General features: G+C 42.4%; 2 protein-coding genes and 1 non-coding gene across 5 annotated transcripts in view; 2 read left to right on the top strand and 1 right to left on the bottom strand.

The window, feature by feature from the left end:
• Positions 1-4970: 4970 nt before the first annotated feature.
• On the top strand, positions 4971-6326 carry rps27.1 (ribosomal protein S27, isoform 1). Its single transcript, XM_086062784.1, has 4 exons — positions 4971-5047; positions 5513-5621; positions 5703-5813; positions 6164-6326. Exons 1-4 carry the CDS (start codon positions 5042-5044, stop codon positions 6190-6192), a joined length of 255 nt encoding a protein of 84 aa, XP_085918910.1. The 5' UTR covers positions 4971-5041; the 3' UTR covers positions 6193-6326.
• Positions 5967-6102, top strand: LOC147157578 (small nucleolar RNA SNORA35). The gene has a single exon (XR_015091487.1). It is a non-coding gene; the product is annotated as a small nucleolar RNA SNORA35 (small nucleolar RNA).
• Positions 6327-6348: 22 nt separating the features above from the next.
• The window catches only part of LOC147157576 (small conductance calcium-activated potassium channel protein 1-like), a 15419-nt gene continuing 5975 nt past the window's right edge, over positions 6349-15792 (bottom strand). Inside the window, exons 1-11 of one of the 3 annotated variants that reach the window (XM_086062779.1) lie at positions 14064-14136; positions 13880-13936; positions 12294-13051; positions 10773-10868; positions 10407-10697; positions 9211-9332; positions 8969-9110; positions 8778-8888; positions 8556-8683; positions 7270-7348; positions 6349-7184 (exon numbers count right to left, since the gene is read on the bottom strand). In XM_086062779.1, coding sequence (XP_085918905.1) covers positions 6957-7184; positions 7270-7348; positions 8556-8683; positions 8778-8888; positions 8969-9110; positions 9211-9332; positions 10407-10697; positions 10773-10868; positions 12294-13037 — 1941 coding nt within the window. In that variant the 5' untranslated portion in view covers positions 13038-13051; positions 13880-13936; positions 14064-14136 and the 3' untranslated portion in view covers positions 6349-6956. Of the gene's footprint in view, positions 7185-7269; positions 7349-8555; positions 8684-8777; positions 8889-8968; positions 9111-9210; positions 9333-10406; positions 10698-10772; positions 10869-12293; positions 13052-13879; positions 14034-14063; positions 14137-15792 lie in introns of those variants that run through there. The other 2 variants (XM_086062778.1, XM_086062780.1) reach the window with 2 other exon arrangements.

Here is a 15792-nt window from a genome sequence, read left to right as displayed (position 1 = left end):
TAGGGTTAGGGTTAGGGTTAGGGTTAGGGTTAGGGTTAGGGTTAGGGTTAGGGTTAGGGTTAGGGTTAGGGTTAGGGTTAGGGTTAGGGTTAGGGTTAGGGTTAGGGTTAGGGTTAGGGTTAGGGTTAGGGTTAGGGTTAGGGTTAGGGTTAGGGTTAGGGTTAGGGTTAGGGTTAGGGTTAGGGTTAGGGTTAGGGTTAGGGTTAGGGTTAGGGTTAGGGTTAGGGTTAGGGTTAGGGTTAGGGTTAGGGTTAGGGTTAGGGTTAGGGTTAGGGTTAGGGTTAGGGTTAGGGTTAGGGTTAGGGTTAGGGTTAGGGTTAGGGTTAGGGTTAGGGTTAGGGTTAGGGTTAGGGTTAGGGTTAGGGTTAGGGTTAGGGTTAGGGTTAGGGTTAGGGTTAGGGTTAGGGTTAGGGTTAGGGTTAGGGTTAGGGTTAGGGTTAGGGTTAGGGTTAGGGTTAGGGTTAGGGTTAGGGTTAGGGTTAGGGTTAGGGTTAGGGTTAGGGTTAGGGTTAGGGTTAGGGTTAGGGTTAGGGTTAGGGTTAGGGTTAGGGTTAGGGTTAGGGTTAGGGTTAGGGTTAGGGTTAGGGTTAGGGTTAGGGTTAGGGTTAGGGTTAGGGTTAGGGTTAGGGTTAGGGTTAGGGTTAGGGTTAGGGTTAGGGTTAGGGTTAGGGTTAGGGTTAGGGTTAGGGTTAGGGTTAGGGTTAGGGTTAGGGTTAGGGTTAGGGTTAGGGTTAGGGTTAGGGTTAGGGTTAGGGTTAGGGTTAGGGTTAGGGTTAGGGTTAGGGTTAGGGTTAGGGTTAGGGTTAGGGTTAGGGTTAGGGTTAGGGTTAGGGTTAGGGTTAGGGTTAGGGTTAGGGTTAGGGTTAGGGTTAGGGTTAGGGTTAGGGTTAGGGTTAGGGTTAGGGTTAGGGTTAGGGTTAGGGTTAGGGTTAGGGTTAGGGTTAGGGTTAGGGTTAGGGTTAGGGTTAGGGTTAGGGTTAGGGTTAGGGTTAGGGTTAGGGTTAGGGTTAGGGTTAGGGTTAGGGTTAGGGTTAGGGTTAGGGTTAGGGTTAGGGTTAGGGTTAGGGTTAGGGTTAGGGTTAGGGTTAGGGTTAGGGTTAGGGTTAGGGTTAGGGTTAGGGTTAGGGTTAGGGTTAGGGTTAGGGTTAGGGTTAGGGTTAGGGTTAGGGTTAGGGTTAGGGTTAGGGTTAGGGTTAGGGTTAGGGTTAGGGTTAGGGTTAGGGTTAGGGTTAGGGTTAGGGTTAGGGTTAGGGTTAGGGTTAGGGTTAGGGTTAGGGTTAGGGTTAGGGTTAGGGTTAGGGTTAGGGTTAGGGTTAGGGTTAGGGTTAGGGTTAGGGTTAGGGTTAGGGTTAGGGTTAGGGTTAGGGTTAGGGTTAGGGTTAGGGTTAGGGTTAGGGTTAGGGTTAGGGTTAGGGTTAGGGTTAGGGTTAGGGTTAGGGTTAGGGTTAGGGTTAGGGTTAGGGTTAGGGTTAGGGTTAGGGTTAGGGTTAGGGTTAGGGTTAGGGTTAGGGTTAGGGTTAGGGTTAGGGTTAGGGTTAGGGTTAGGGTTAGGGTTAGGGTTAGGGTTAGGGTTAGGGTTAGGGTTAGGGTTAGGGTTAGGGTTAGGGTTAGGGTTAGGGTTAGGGTTAGGGTTAGGGTTAGGGTTAGGGTTAGGGTTTTGGAAAGGGGTTAACTCCCGGGTATCTCCCGCCTCATCATTAGACTGGACGGTTGTCAAGATACCAAGGGCAAGGCACTGGCCGGCGCTCGTCATTCCGCAACTCTTATGCTTATGTCTCTCACCTCGGTTTCATAAAAATTCTTAATAACAAAAATGTGTTTGGCTCTTGTTGAACCTGTAATCTTCATAATCATTTCCCTTTTTGAGAAACTCACCCAATAATCCCTACCAAACAGTATCAAAGTTCTCCACGGTCGTCAACCTAGCCAAGGTCATTATTCGAGGTGTCACACACTGTGATTGTATTAGCTGGAGTTAGGCGGTTAGGATTAGGGTAATGAAATTAATCAGGGTTTCTATAACTCCCTCCACTGGTTGAGTTTATGGTTTAGACCAAAGCAGGATTTATATAGGACCCACCATGGTTGAGGTTAGGTTTTCAGACCGGGATAGGGTGTACACAGAGACCGAAACAGGGCTCGTACCAGATTCAACGTGGTTGAGGTTAGGCATTTGTGCTGGGGAAAGTTGAACACCATACCTGAGACAGGTTGGGGTTAGGGTTGGGGTTAGGGTTAGGGTTAGGGTTAGGGTTAGGGTTAGGGTTGGGGTTAGGGTTAGGGTTAGGATAAAATAACATTTGACCTAGTTACTTTTGTTAAAAGTAGGGTTAGGGTTTGGGTTTGGGTTTGGGTTAGAATGAAAAATTAAATAAAATAACATTTGACCTAGTTACTTTTGTTAAAAGTAGCTCGGTGACAGTGGCACTGCTGATACAGCTAGACTAGCATTTCAAAAGCAGAATAGACTATATTTAAATGAGAGTAATGTTACATTGGAAAATTTAACTCAAGTAGAAATTAAAAGCGCAGAAAAAATACTTGCACAAATATTTGAGTACTGTGGGTGATGAGTAAACTAAGAGTGTAAGAGTCTTTCTTTTTCTTTTTTTAACTGTTTGCAAAGCATACATTGCAAAATACTGACATTTATCAATAAATTGTAATATTTAAAATAAAATGATTAAATATAGAGGGTAAAGGGTTGAGGTTAAAATACCTTCAGCAGCTTAAAGATCCACTCGCAGTAAAAACGTTTTGTTTTCATTGTATTATGATAGTAAGAGTACAGATGCTTAAACATAATGTTAGTCAAATACAAGTAGCTGAGTACTGTCCACTTTTGGTTATAGGTTTTTAGGCTACATTCAATAGGGTTCTGTAGCTTTATAGTAATTTTCACATCTAAGCACTAAGCAGTAGTTTATGAGGTATTTTTTTTAGATTATTATTTATTTATTTTATTTTTTTACAGGTACAAGCTATTGATCGTATGTTTACACTGGTAGGCTTCAAATCTTGAAATAAAAATCGTGACTTCAATGTGTTCAGTTTTCGTGACAACAACATGAGATGAGCTAGCTAGCTAGCTAGCACCGGATTACGAGCTATGTTCGTACAATAAATCTTACCTTCATACTAAAACTTCTCTGCATGTCAACCAACGTTTAAGCTGTTCCACACGGTGTTCGTATATTGAACCATGTTGACATTTTCACGCCTGGGACGTCCTCTTCTTCCAAAATGATGCGTAAACTGGTGTGGCTACTCTGTTTGTGTTTAGAATTGCGGACTTGTGCATGGGCGTCATTTGAGTTCAACCCACGGTCGTTCGCTCAACCAATGAGGTTAAGCTTTAGCCCGCCCAAATCCTCCAGAGCCCGCCCTCTTCTTCGACGAGTACAAATCACGGCGCTCTACAAGCACGAATCAGTTTTGCACCTTTTGGAGCGAGATAAATGGTGCAAAACTCACGTCACTGGACAGCAGCAGAAAAACCACTTGTGACTCAGAGTGGCAACTTCTTTGACTACAACCTACAACTTTTACAAATACAAATTTACGCTTTTTGTACAGATACAAAAAAATTATTATTTTTTTTTTTTTACAGGCACACATTTTTTTTACAAGTACGAATCACGACTTTTACAGATCCAAATTTAGACTTTTTTCTACAGGTACACATTTTTTTTACAAGTTAGTTTTGCATCATATTTACCTCCATATGACTGCTTTGATTTACCGTGGAAATTTCACGCCACAAAATTTAAAGTCACACACATGAACAAAATGTCTTGCATTGCACTTGCTCCTTTGCTATTTCTCTACTTCGTAATGAATTATTGTCACTTTCCGCCTTTCTTTTCGTCAGATTTAAATATATTTTCCATGTTTTCTCCGAAGAATTATGTACTTCACAAATTAACAGCAATCGTTATGTTACTTATAAACATTATTATTTATTTTTTTTATACCTCAATTAAAAACAAATGGATAGTCGACTTTTTATTTGTTTTTATAAGACATATGAGATTGTTTAGAGATTTATTTGTTTGGTATATATTTTCCCAAAATGTTTTGTTGAAATATTTCCTATAATGAGAAGATAGGAGCCGGCAGACTCTCCAGGTCTCAATGTGGTGCTTGATAGCTCGAAGAATTCTTTAGAAATCATTTTAAATTCTGATGTTCGACATGTAATGTCAAGAGCGCAACCATTTTTAAAATGAGCCAATTTTCTTGACCCTCCACTAGAGGGCGTAGTGGCCTCACACCTTTATCTATCCAGTTCTGGATCGTTATTTTTTAATTATCAAATCAAATCAAATCAAACTTCATTTATAGGGAACCTTTCATATATTAAAATGCAACTCAAAGAATTATATTATAATATTACTAAGAATATATGTTTTGCCATATTGGTATTTGACGTGGTTTAAAATTAGTGTTGTAAAGCTTCCAGCACTTTAAGTTAGCAAGACTTGCACTTGAAAGCCGGACGATAATTTAACTGGCAGTTTATAAGAATTGAAATCACACATCAGGACAAACACCTCCCTCTTTTTTTTTTTAATAGCCTACTGTACACATTTGGCAAGACAGAAGAGATGCTGTTATTTTCTGTTAGGAAAGATTTTTTTAACCATCTATTTATTAATTTTTTTAAGTACAACGGTTACCGTTAAACATTCAAAGTTAATTGCTTGAAGTCCATCTTTATATTATTTAACAATATCAGATTTGATTTAGTGAACTTTTCCAAATACAATTACAATTTAGTTCATAACATAGGCTGGATAAATACGGCATATGTGCTTTCAAAAAGGGTTAGATCTCGTTGTAGCCAAGATTGGAAAGGGGGGGGGGAACGTGAACCTGTTGAAAACACGGACGCCAATGGTTGAAAAACAGACCTCACCAAGATGGCCGTGGTCGTCGCGCCGAAGTCGTCACTTCCTGCTCAGGCTCAACGCAAACGCGAATATCAGGGCCTCGCTTCCGGTTGCACCTCCTTTTCGGCAGCGGCTATTTCCTCGCCAACATGCCAGTGAGTATCGGCGCCGCCTCATACAACGACATTCCCCTCATTTAATGGCGCTTTTGGGCGCCCGTTCGCGACTCTACGTTTAGCGGAGACCTTTGCGATTCCGCTGTTACCCGCCGAAATCACCCTTGCTGTCTTTTAGTGACACTTTGGCCCAAATTAATGTGCACTGTTCTCGAGCGCATTGTGACTCAAGATGGCGGCGCGCACACGGAAATCATGGAGTCAGACGAGCGAGGGCTTGTGCTTACAAGATTACTTCTCAATGTTGCATATTTTTGGGTACTCTTTTTAAGCTAATTTAAGTAGTTAGTCGGTGCGCTTAAAATGTATAACGGGCGCGCTATCTACCCACTCATGTAGGCAAACCCTGGAAGCAAATCCAGTTAGGGGACATGGAAAAACGCCACCATATCATGTAGCGCCTTTAATAACATGGTTCCTAATTACTTATGTCTGCCCTGTCAGCTCGCGAAAGACTTGTTGCACCCATCTCTAGAGGAGACGAGGAGGAGGCACAAGAAGAAGCGCCTTGTTCAGAGTCCCAACTCTTACTTTATGGACGTCAAATGTCCAGGTAAGGTGCTGCAAGTACGCTGTTAGGTGGCTGCCAGGGCATACCTTTTGTGTTGAATTGGTCTGATTTGTCTTTCCCCAGGATGCTACAAGATCACGACGGTGTTCAGTCACGCGCAGACTGTCGTGCTGTGCGTCGGCTGCTCGACTGTCCTGTGTCAGCCCACCGGAGGCAAAGCACGTCTCACAGAGGGTCGGTATCCCACACACTTTTTTTTTGTTGTTGTTGAGACTTTTTGTAGCTGTTAGCATTAAGCTAGCAGACATGTATAAGGCAACGTTTTGTGGTTATTTCTTGCAAACTTCCAACAGGGAGTGGCAATAAACAAAATGTTGGTATGTTTTCCCGCACAGCTAAATAAGTGACTGGACTTCCTGTTTGGTGGTCGTCCGTTCTCATTGTTGTGCCAGATGAAACCTCAGTTAGCAGAAGGGTTGAGCTCGACCAGTAGCCCCCTCCCTTTCGAAGGCTGAGAACAAGCGTGTTCGTAGCCAAAGCACTGAGTTAGCTGACTCCTCTGTCTCTTGTCTTTTGTCCCTCAGGGTGCTCGTTTAGGAGGAAGCAGCACTAAAATGTTGTTCCCGGAGCTGAAGTGGGGACTAAGGGAGGGAGCGCGGGAGACGGATGTCACCGCAGCATGCGTCGTCACCGCCGTTCCGCCGCCCTCCGTTCCTTGTTTCTCAATAAAATGATGTTTTGGCTACATGAATGAGTTGGATTCTTGGAGACAAGTGCGGACGTGTTTATTAGAAATGATGACATCATCATACTGCTACGTTACAAGATGGGAAGTGCCATTTTTATCCTCTAACATTAATTGCTCCCATTGGAAAATAAGGATGTGGTTTACACCTTAAATTTGACTCACTAAGCATAATGCATTGCAGTGTAATTTTATACTTATGAAATTTCTTGGGACTTGTATGGTTTTAAAATTATCTTCTTTGCTATGAAGTTTTTACAATTTAGCCACTAAATTGCTTTATCTACCTACTTGGAATACAAAAAAAAAAAAACACCCTTAACGTGAACCCAGAAATTAAAACATTTTACTGTCCTCAATTCAAAATGTCTGCTTTTGCGTTTCAATTCTGAGTAAAGAAAGAAAATGAAGTAAACATGCTTGCCTCTATTGTTTCATCACACAAATAAGCAAAACATTCAAGTGCAATTTAGTGCCACATTTTACATTTTTCCCCCACCAATAAAAGAAAAAAATTCCATAAAAGTTTTGGTTCAAGTCCACTTTGACCTTTCCATTACAGTAGCAGCATTTTCCCATTCTGCAATACTCGGCTCTGCCACCCAGGGGGCGCCAGACACCCACTTTTCATTCTACCTGTCCTCACTCTTTCCAGCAGCGTCTCCTTTCTTCTCCCTCTCACGAAGCAGGTGTCGTATGGAGGAGTTCTGCGTGGACAAGGTGCTGGTCAGCAGCGGCATGAGGCCCCGGAAACCCTCGCGCAGCTCCTCCGCGTGCTTCTCCAGGCCGTGGACGTGCGTGTCCAGCTCGGCCCGGCAGCCCTGCACCTCCGCCAGCACGTCGCTCAGCGTGGTTTGCAGCTGAGGGGTCCCGGAGCAGACACACGTCACAACAACGGTGCGTTCGCAATCGGCTCCACAGTCGCTAACCGGCGCGTGCACTTGCCTCTCTCACCTTGCACAGGTCCACCAGCGTGCTGCCTTGGTCGGCCAGGATCCGCTTGTCCATCTTGACGCGCCGGAGCCTGGACAGTGGACAACCCGATTGTGTGCTTTTACCGACATTTATATGTCAATGGCGAGAAAAACTTTCAAGTGGATTCCATCCATCTATAGCAATTGTCCCTTATTAGGAGTGAGCTTGGGTCAAAGGTCGGGTCCACTGTGGATTGATCGTCAAATTGGGCATGAGTTTGTGTTAAGAATTAACCAATCACATTTTAACTCGTGTCAAATGGGAGCCAGCATACACCTGCCACAATGTAAAGGGCGTCTTATTAACCCCAAATAAAGTTCAGGTGTTCTAGTAGACTTTTCTTGACATTATTTTGCTGATTTCACTTTGCTCTAATTACTTAGTTACAGTTACTAAATCACAAAGTGGGGGATGTCGCTGTGTTCCAAATGAACCAATCACATTGAAACCCATGACAAACGGGAGTCAGCACATGCCTGCCGCTGAAATCATGTTCAGAGGTTCGAGTAGGCTTTTTCTGACATTTTATTTGCTTACTTTGTTTAATAACTAAGCTAGTTACTTAGTGCAGTTGAAGCTTCTTAGTCACTCTAAGTTACTTACAATTATAATTTAAGTTACTTAGTCACAGTTAGTACAGTTGAAGCTTCTTAGTTACTTTTAGTTACTTACAATTGCAATTTAAGTTACTTAGTTACAGTTACTTAGTCACAGTAAGTTAGTGCAGTTGAAGCTTCTTAGTTACTCTTAAGTTACTTAAAATGACAATTTAGGTTACTTAGTGACAGTTTCTTAAATCCAGTTACTTAATTACAGCTGCTTGGTTAAAGTTACCAAGATAATGTAACCAAGTAACTGTAACTAAATAACTAAAGCAAAGTAAGCAAAATGGTGTCAGGAAAAGCCTACTTGAACTTTACTTTGGAATTAATCAGAGGGCACTCCACATGGCGGCAGGTGCATACGGATTCACATTTGACACACGTTTGAATGTGGTTAATTCTGAACACAGCCAAGTTTTAAGAGGGTGCGCATACTTTTGCAACCACATTATCTCAAGTTATTTTGAATTTCTTTCGGTAATGGTGAAAAAAAGTGAGATCATTTGATCTGGGTCTTATCTTTCATACCACCAGAACCTGACATTTGAACAGGGGTGTGTAGACTTTTTTATTATTATTATATTTTTTTAAATATATATCCACTGGGCATCGAACTTAACGGTGTTATTCATTGAAGGCGGGGCGGCGTCTTACTGGTGGATGGCGAGCAACAGCTTGCGCTGGTGCATGCGGACCATGGTGTGGTCTTTCTCCCTGGAGAGCTTCGTGTGCTTGTAGATGAACCAAGTCTCCCTCAGCACGTTCGCCGCCGCGATCTTCATCTGCGCGCAAACAAAAAAAACATCCGCAACGGCACCTTTTCCCACCGACAACATCCGGCAAATGACGAGCGCGGGAAAAAACGCTCCATCGAACCCTTTTGGAGATGTGCGAGTCGATCATGAAGTTGTGCACGTGCTTCTCGGCCCGCGTCAGCTCCAGCTTCTTGGCCACCACCGCCACCACCAGGACGGTGCAGCCGGCCCCCTGTAGGAAACCCCTTTTTTAAACATTCCCCCGTCTGGAAATAAATGCATCGATAAATGAATTATAATTTTCTAGCTCACCATAATCCCGGTGAGGAGGCAGATGCTGCGTCCGCAGTAGGTGTGAGGCACCACGTCCCCGTAGCCGATGGACAGGAAGGTGACCGACACCATCCACAGCGCCTCCATGTAGTTGCTGCTTAAGTCCCGGTAGTTGTGATGTCTGAAAATTCGTTTTTTTAAATAATCCAATCAGAATTCACTCCATGGCTTTTTTTTTTTTTTTTTTTTTTTTCAAAATGCGTCCAAGTCCAAGTGGTGACCTCTCGCATACGTGCAGCCCCCACGCCGCCACGATCCACAGGGAGACGCTGAAGATCATCAGCACGGTGCCGGGGTAGGTGGTCATCAGGGTCTTGCCCACGAAGCGGGCGTTGAAGTGGATCTGGCGAGCGTTCACATTAACATTAATGTAACGTCACACTTGCAATCTGGCGCCGATCCAAGGTGAGCTCGCCCGAAAATAAATTGCAGCATTATACCATACCAAACTGTGACATACCATATAGCGTACCTCGTACCTTATTCTGGTTATTATTACATTAGTGGAACATGAGTTAAGCAGCCAAATCCAGTAGTTTTTATCACTATCAAAAGGCGGCCATCTTGCCACTTACTTAGTGAAAATGACATCACAGTTGCTCAGGTCTCAAGTGACAACCAATCACAGCTCACCTTTAGGAAACAGGTGAGCTGCGATTGGTTGTAGCCTGAGTCGACAGCAAATGGCAAAATGGCCGCCCCCTGAGATGGATCTAAACAGCTGCATTTTGCTGCATCACTCGTATTCCACAAATGTTATATTAACTCATTCACTGCCATTGACGGCCATAAACGTTAAAAATTCATTTGAACTATTTCTATTAGTTTAACATTTTTTCCACTTTTGTTAACAAGAGTATGAAAACCTAGAATTGTTTTATTGCACATTTAGAACAGATATCAAATTTGTAATTAATCGTGAGTTAATTATCAAAGTCATGCAATTAATTATGATTAAAATTCTAATCGCCTGATGCTCCAAATTTTTAATCTTTTCTTTTTAATTAATTCACTGCCATTGACGGCTATAAACGTCACAAAAATTCATTTGAACTATTTCTATTAGTTTAACATTTATTTACGTTATTACGAAAGGCGATTAATTACGATTTACAAATTCTAATCGCCTGACGCCCCAAATTTTTAATAATCTTTTTTTTTTTTTTTAAACAAAAAAGAAGAAAAGATTATTGAACATCAGGGGCGTCGGGTGATTAAAATTAATTGTAACTAATCGCGTGACTTCACTCGTTAACTCACGATTTAAAAAAAAAAAGAAGAAAAGATTATTGAAAATTAGGCGTCAATGGCAGCGAATGAGTTAAATGAATCAGAATGTCCTGTTTACACATATAACATATGATTGTCAAGAAATGTTTAAGGTTGACTTAAAAGTCTTGCGAGCCAAACGGCGTACCTTGTTGAGCGCCCCGATGCTGCGCGAGGCCGTATCCGCGAAGAGCCTGCTGTGCAGCATCATGGCGCGGCCCAGCAGGTACAGCCTGAGGAACATGGGCAGCGCCAGCACGATCTCCAGCTCCGTCTCCGACAGCGCCGCCGCCGGCGCCGTCCGCCGCTGCAGGTAGGCCAGCAGGCCCACCGGGTACGGGTGGATGGCCGCCGCCGCCAGCTCCAGCGCCATCAGGGCCAGGCGCTCCGTCGTCACGGCGATGCGCCAGTCCTCGGCGCTGCTGTCGTGGACGTACAGCTGGGGCCGTGTCGAAAAAGACGGCGGGTGAAGCTTCCGGAGAGGTCAGTGAAAGGTCGCCGGCGTCGGGGTTACCTGCACCTCGCAGCAGTGGTACGCTATGATGAGGCCCAGCAGGACGACGGTGGAAACGCTGATGATGGATTTGAGCGTGAGCGAGTAGACGGAGCTCTGCGAGGCGACGCACACAAACGGGTCATGACAAAAGCTCCATCCATCAGAGTTGCCGAGATAATCACAACATCTGGAATCATCTGCGCGCAGGACGCAATCAACACGGTTGCAGGTGCGCCACAAACCAAACCAGCGTAGACCGTAACGTAACATTCCATAAGAAATAATACTGGGAATGCACTTTTTTTTTTCCTGATATCTTGGTCCAAATCGCACATTTAAAATTTCAATAGTTAACTCACTATTAATCACTCATTTTATATCTGTTCTAAATAGACAATAAAACATTTTTTTTCAAAGTTTTCCTACGGTTGTTAACATAAAAGTTAATCTAATAGAAATATATATTAGTCATTGATACAGTCATTTCACAATCATTCATAAAATTGAGTTAAATTAAAAAGATGTACTGTAAAAAAAACGAGTGTGATATTGATTCGTGCTGAGGTCATTTTTCTGCCACTAGATGGCATCATTGCATTTGTAAGACATTGGTGACAGCTCAGTGCATTTTTCTTTTCATATGAACTCATTCACTGCCATTGACGGCTATAGACGTCAAAAATTCATTTGAACTATTTCTATTAGTTTAACATTTTGTTAAGAGTATGAAAACCTAAAAAAATTTTTGGTGTACATTTAGAACAGATGTAAAATTTGTGATTAATCATGAGTTAACTATTGAAGTCATGCAATTAATTACAATTAAAAAAATGTAATCGCCTGACACGATTTAGAAAAAGAAAGAAAAGATTATAAAAAATTAGGAGCGTCAGGCGATTACAATTTTTAATCGTAATTACTTGCATGACTTCACTAGTTAACTCACGATTAATCACAAATTTGATCTGTTCTAAATGTACAATAACAAAAATGGCAGGTTTCTTGTTAACAAAAGTGCAAAACAAAGAAATGGTTCCAATGAATTTTTGACGTCTATAGCCGTCAATGGCAGTGAATGAGTTAAGAGCTATCTAATCTTTAACATGAAGTTACTTGTAAAAATTATGCACATTTTTTAAATTGTAAAATACAACTTGACCCCAGTCTCCACAAATATTATTCAATGTTTTACTACAAAATTTTGACGCGGACGTGTCTGCTGCAACTTAATGGAAAAAAAAAAGTGCCATTAAATGACCTCAAAGTTAACACACTCATTTTGACACCCCTAGTTTCAACCAAATATACATTTATCATTCGATGACACCCATGTCACTCACCAAATCGGGCTCCGCCTTCTATAGCCATACACGCTCAAAGTCACACATGGCGCCCCCAAGTGGACAACAAAAATACCTCACACGCACATTTCGGTTGACTAATAACGCAAAATCAAATTGTATCCGATTACTCGGTATTTTGATTCCAAACATATGCCCGCTCACAACACTGGCCGACAAAACACATGAAACCTTTGACCTTGCTGTAGACGCTCCATGAGAGTTCCGTTTCCATGACCATCATGACCACGCCGAAAATGCCCACGGCGAGCGCGCAGTCGTTCAGCCGCTGCCTGCGTACAAAGAGCGCCCTGCGGCGCACCAGCCGCCACCCGATGCTGTGCGTCTTCCAGTAGTGGTCGTCCTTGGCCTCCGCCTTGTGCTTGGGGCTGGAGTGGCGGGGCTCCCCCGGGAGGAGACCCCGGGGTCCCGGGGGCGACCCTTTGCCGGGCTGGGGCGGCTCGTCGTCCCTGCTGGTGATGATGATCTCCGGGAGGCTCGGGCTCATCTCCAAGGAGATGTGAGCTTGCCGCTGGAGGATCGGGACCCGGGGCCTCCTAGGGGTCCTGAAGGGGGACCCACATGGGGCCGCGTCCTTAAAAACGCAGCCTTTCTCCGCAATTCTGGAAGCGCCCGAGCTTTTGGCTTTGCGCTCCTTCCTGGAACAACTCTGCCGTTTCTTCTCCTTGCATTTGACCTTGTCGGCCCTCCTGGGGGAGCACGGCGAGGCTCGGGCGCAAATGTGGCCGTTGTACAAAGGCATGGTGGCCATGGCCTGGGTGCGGTCCAGCCACACCGTGCCATCCCCGCACCTCTGGATGGACGGGCGCTGGGGAGGGCAGGCCCGGCGCGGGGAAAGCGTCCGGGCGGGAGGCCGCGGGGAACGCCGCTCCTCCACCTCGCATTCGTCCATCAGGGAAATGGAGGCGGGCGAGCGCTCCATGGCGGCGAGGTTGACTTGACATGTTAGAAAGAAGCGCACAAAGTTGACGGCAGACGTTTTTTGTTAAACATGCTAATGATGTCGTGTGTACGTCCAATACAATCACTTTTCGAGACAAACAAAAAAACGGCACATTTCTCTTTGCGCTGTCAAAAAGTGCAAGCCATTTTCAAGCCTTTAGATCTGGTCGATAATTTGTGAAAAATATAAATATTAAATTGACCAAATTGTGGACATAGGAAGAACAATATTACATATAATTATAGTTTTTCTCATAATTATTTTTTTTTTTTTTTAACCGGGCAGCCATGAGAAAAATCAAAATATTTTTTATTAAATTAAAATATATAAATATTGATTCAAATGATTAAATACACAAAAAACAATTTGGGTAGCTATTTTTAAAATATATTTTTTAAAATATTACCTGTTATATATTATCCTGCATTTATTATGTCAATGGCAAATGTGATAATACTGCACTTTTCTATTGTTAACTTTTACATAAAAAAAATAATAAAAAGTAGCATTTGTGAAAAAACAAATTTCATCAAATTTTCCCCACAGACTAGCAATACAATTTTTACTATGTTATTTTTTTAAGACCACTACCACTATACTGTACACATTCCTTCATTTGTGTTGCAAAATGTAATTAATTAAAAATGTATTCTAAAATGTTATAACTCTATAAAAATTGAATTATATTCAATACAAGAACTGTTCCAAAAATGGAGCTTATAATTTGTTTTTGTTGGGTTTGCTGCATGAAAGGAAAAAGTTGTCCTTTTTTAAATGACGAAAAGTTTGTCATTAACCCTCCCTGAGTGCAAATACCTTACCTTTTATAAAACCAGCTCTATTTCTTCCGATTTAGAAAATCCTGTTGCACGTCCTTCCTTTAAAAAAAAACAAAAAAAGAAGTCAAGATGAATGTACATACATTTATTAAAAATGCGCCGTCGTGATGTGATGTCATCACATCATCAAATCCAATAACAATGATCACGCGCCCGCTTAACAAACCTGTCCATTAGCAGCCGGAGCTCCTCCCATAGATCCCACATGAGGTTACGAACCCCTTGTGTATACGATTATTCCGACATGTGACCACTGACGACACACGCGCACACACGCACGCACACACGCACGCACACGCACGCACACGCACGCACACACACTTATATCCATTACATGTCCCATGCATTTACTTTCTTGCCTGGCCGCGTTCCCGCCATCAGGACGTCTTCCTTAAAGCCGGGCTTAGTGGCAGCGCAGACGCCACTTGCAGATGTTGCAAAGGGAAACAATCATCTGTGTGTGTGTGTGTGTGTGTGTGTTGCCAAAAATCAGCCCGACCACAACGGCTATTACGTCACTATTTAGGGCCCGAGCAAGTCCAATTGCAATTTTGGTTTAGCTTCTTAGTTGTTTTGAGAATTAGCAACATGACAATCCGTAGGCTATCTTGTCTATCATGAGCAGACCCACGAAAAAAAAAAAAAAAAAAAAGTCTCAAGAAGCCATCCTCGAAAACGCAGAGTAAGTCCGCCATTTGGGTTTGAGGCGGCCATTTTAGGGCCATGTTGGCCAATCTTGGGGGTTCTTCGAAGAGAGACAACTTTTCAAATTCAGTCCTCAGAGCCAGTTTCATTTAGCGTCATGAGATTTGGTAGGTTTGTCTAACATGAGAAGTCCCACAAAAAAAAAAAAAAAAGTCTCAAGAAGCCATGAAATGTACAGAAATCCAATAAACTAAAATTTAGCATCAATCATTGAAAGCAGATAGACTATATTTTTATTATTCTAAATCCTGACTATCCATTGGGCAGATTAAACTTTAATCAAGAGAGACCCAATGACTTATGAGCTTATGAAATATCAAATATGTCACCTCTTAGCTGAACAGGTGGAATATTAAGCGCGAAAGTCATAACAATGACATCCCACGCGGTTATTTACCCCAATCCGCCTGACAGATGGACCTACAGATAATATGGCTTGCTGCAAATGGATACGGCAGGGGTGGGGGGGGGGGTTGGGTGCAGTAGCAAGATAAAGAATGGTATTATCTAATCGGAAGGCGACGTGTATTAAGGGTGGGAGGGCAGAGTGGGCGTGGGTGGGCGGGTTTAGAGGAACATGTACAGACGAGTCGAAACAGTTTTGGGACTGGAATGAAAATGATGACATATTGTCCCTCCAAATTCTGATTTGGGTACAGACGAATTCACATGACAAATTCCTACGAGAAAAAAAAAGAGCTATTGCTAAAGCTTTAGTTAGCTTAAGTAGCTAACATCAGCGTTGGAATTTTTTTTGTGTGAAAAAGTTCCCAGGATGATGTCATTGACATAGTGATTTTTTTTTTAACTCATTCACTGCCATTGACGGCTATAGACGTCGATAATTCATTTGAACTATTTCTATAAGTTTAACATTTTTTCCCACTTTTGTTAACAAGAGTATGAAAATATAGATTTTTTCTATTGCACATTTAGAACGGATATAAAATGTGTCATTAATTGTGAGTTAACTAGTGAAGTCATGCGATTAATTACAATTAAAAAAATTATCACCTGACGCACCTCATTTTTAATAATCTTTTCTTTTAAAAAAATATTTAAAAAAGAAAAAAATATATTTTAAGATAATCTTTTCTTAAAAAAAAAAAAAAAAAAGAAAAGATAAAAAATTAGGGGCATCAGGCAATTAACATTTGTTATCGTAATTAATCGCATGACTTCACTCACAT

The sequence above is a fragment of the Leptonotus elevatus genome, chromosome 19, assembly GCF_054856555.1.
Source record: "Leptonotus elevatus isolate MCC_2025b chromosome 19, RoL_Lele_1.0, whole genome shotgun sequence".
Taxonomy (NCBI): domain Eukaryota; kingdom Metazoa; phylum Chordata; class Actinopteri; order Syngnathiformes; family Syngnathidae; genus Leptonotus; species Leptonotus elevatus.
Note: the sequence above shows the minus strand (reverse complement) of the source record. Positions and strands in the feature narration are given on the sequence as shown.

Bases quoted from the DNA above. Each gene is read 5' to 3' on its own strand.
- rps27.1 (XM_086062784.1), top strand. The intron at 5,622-5,702 runs GTAAGGTGCTGC...GTCTTTCCCCAG, and splicing joins TATGGACGTCAAATGTCCAG to GATGCTACAAGATCACGACG. The intron at 5,814-6,163 runs GTCGGTATCCCA...TTTGTCCCTCAG, and splicing joins CAAAGCACGTCTCACAGAGG to GGTGCTCGTTTAGGAGGAAG.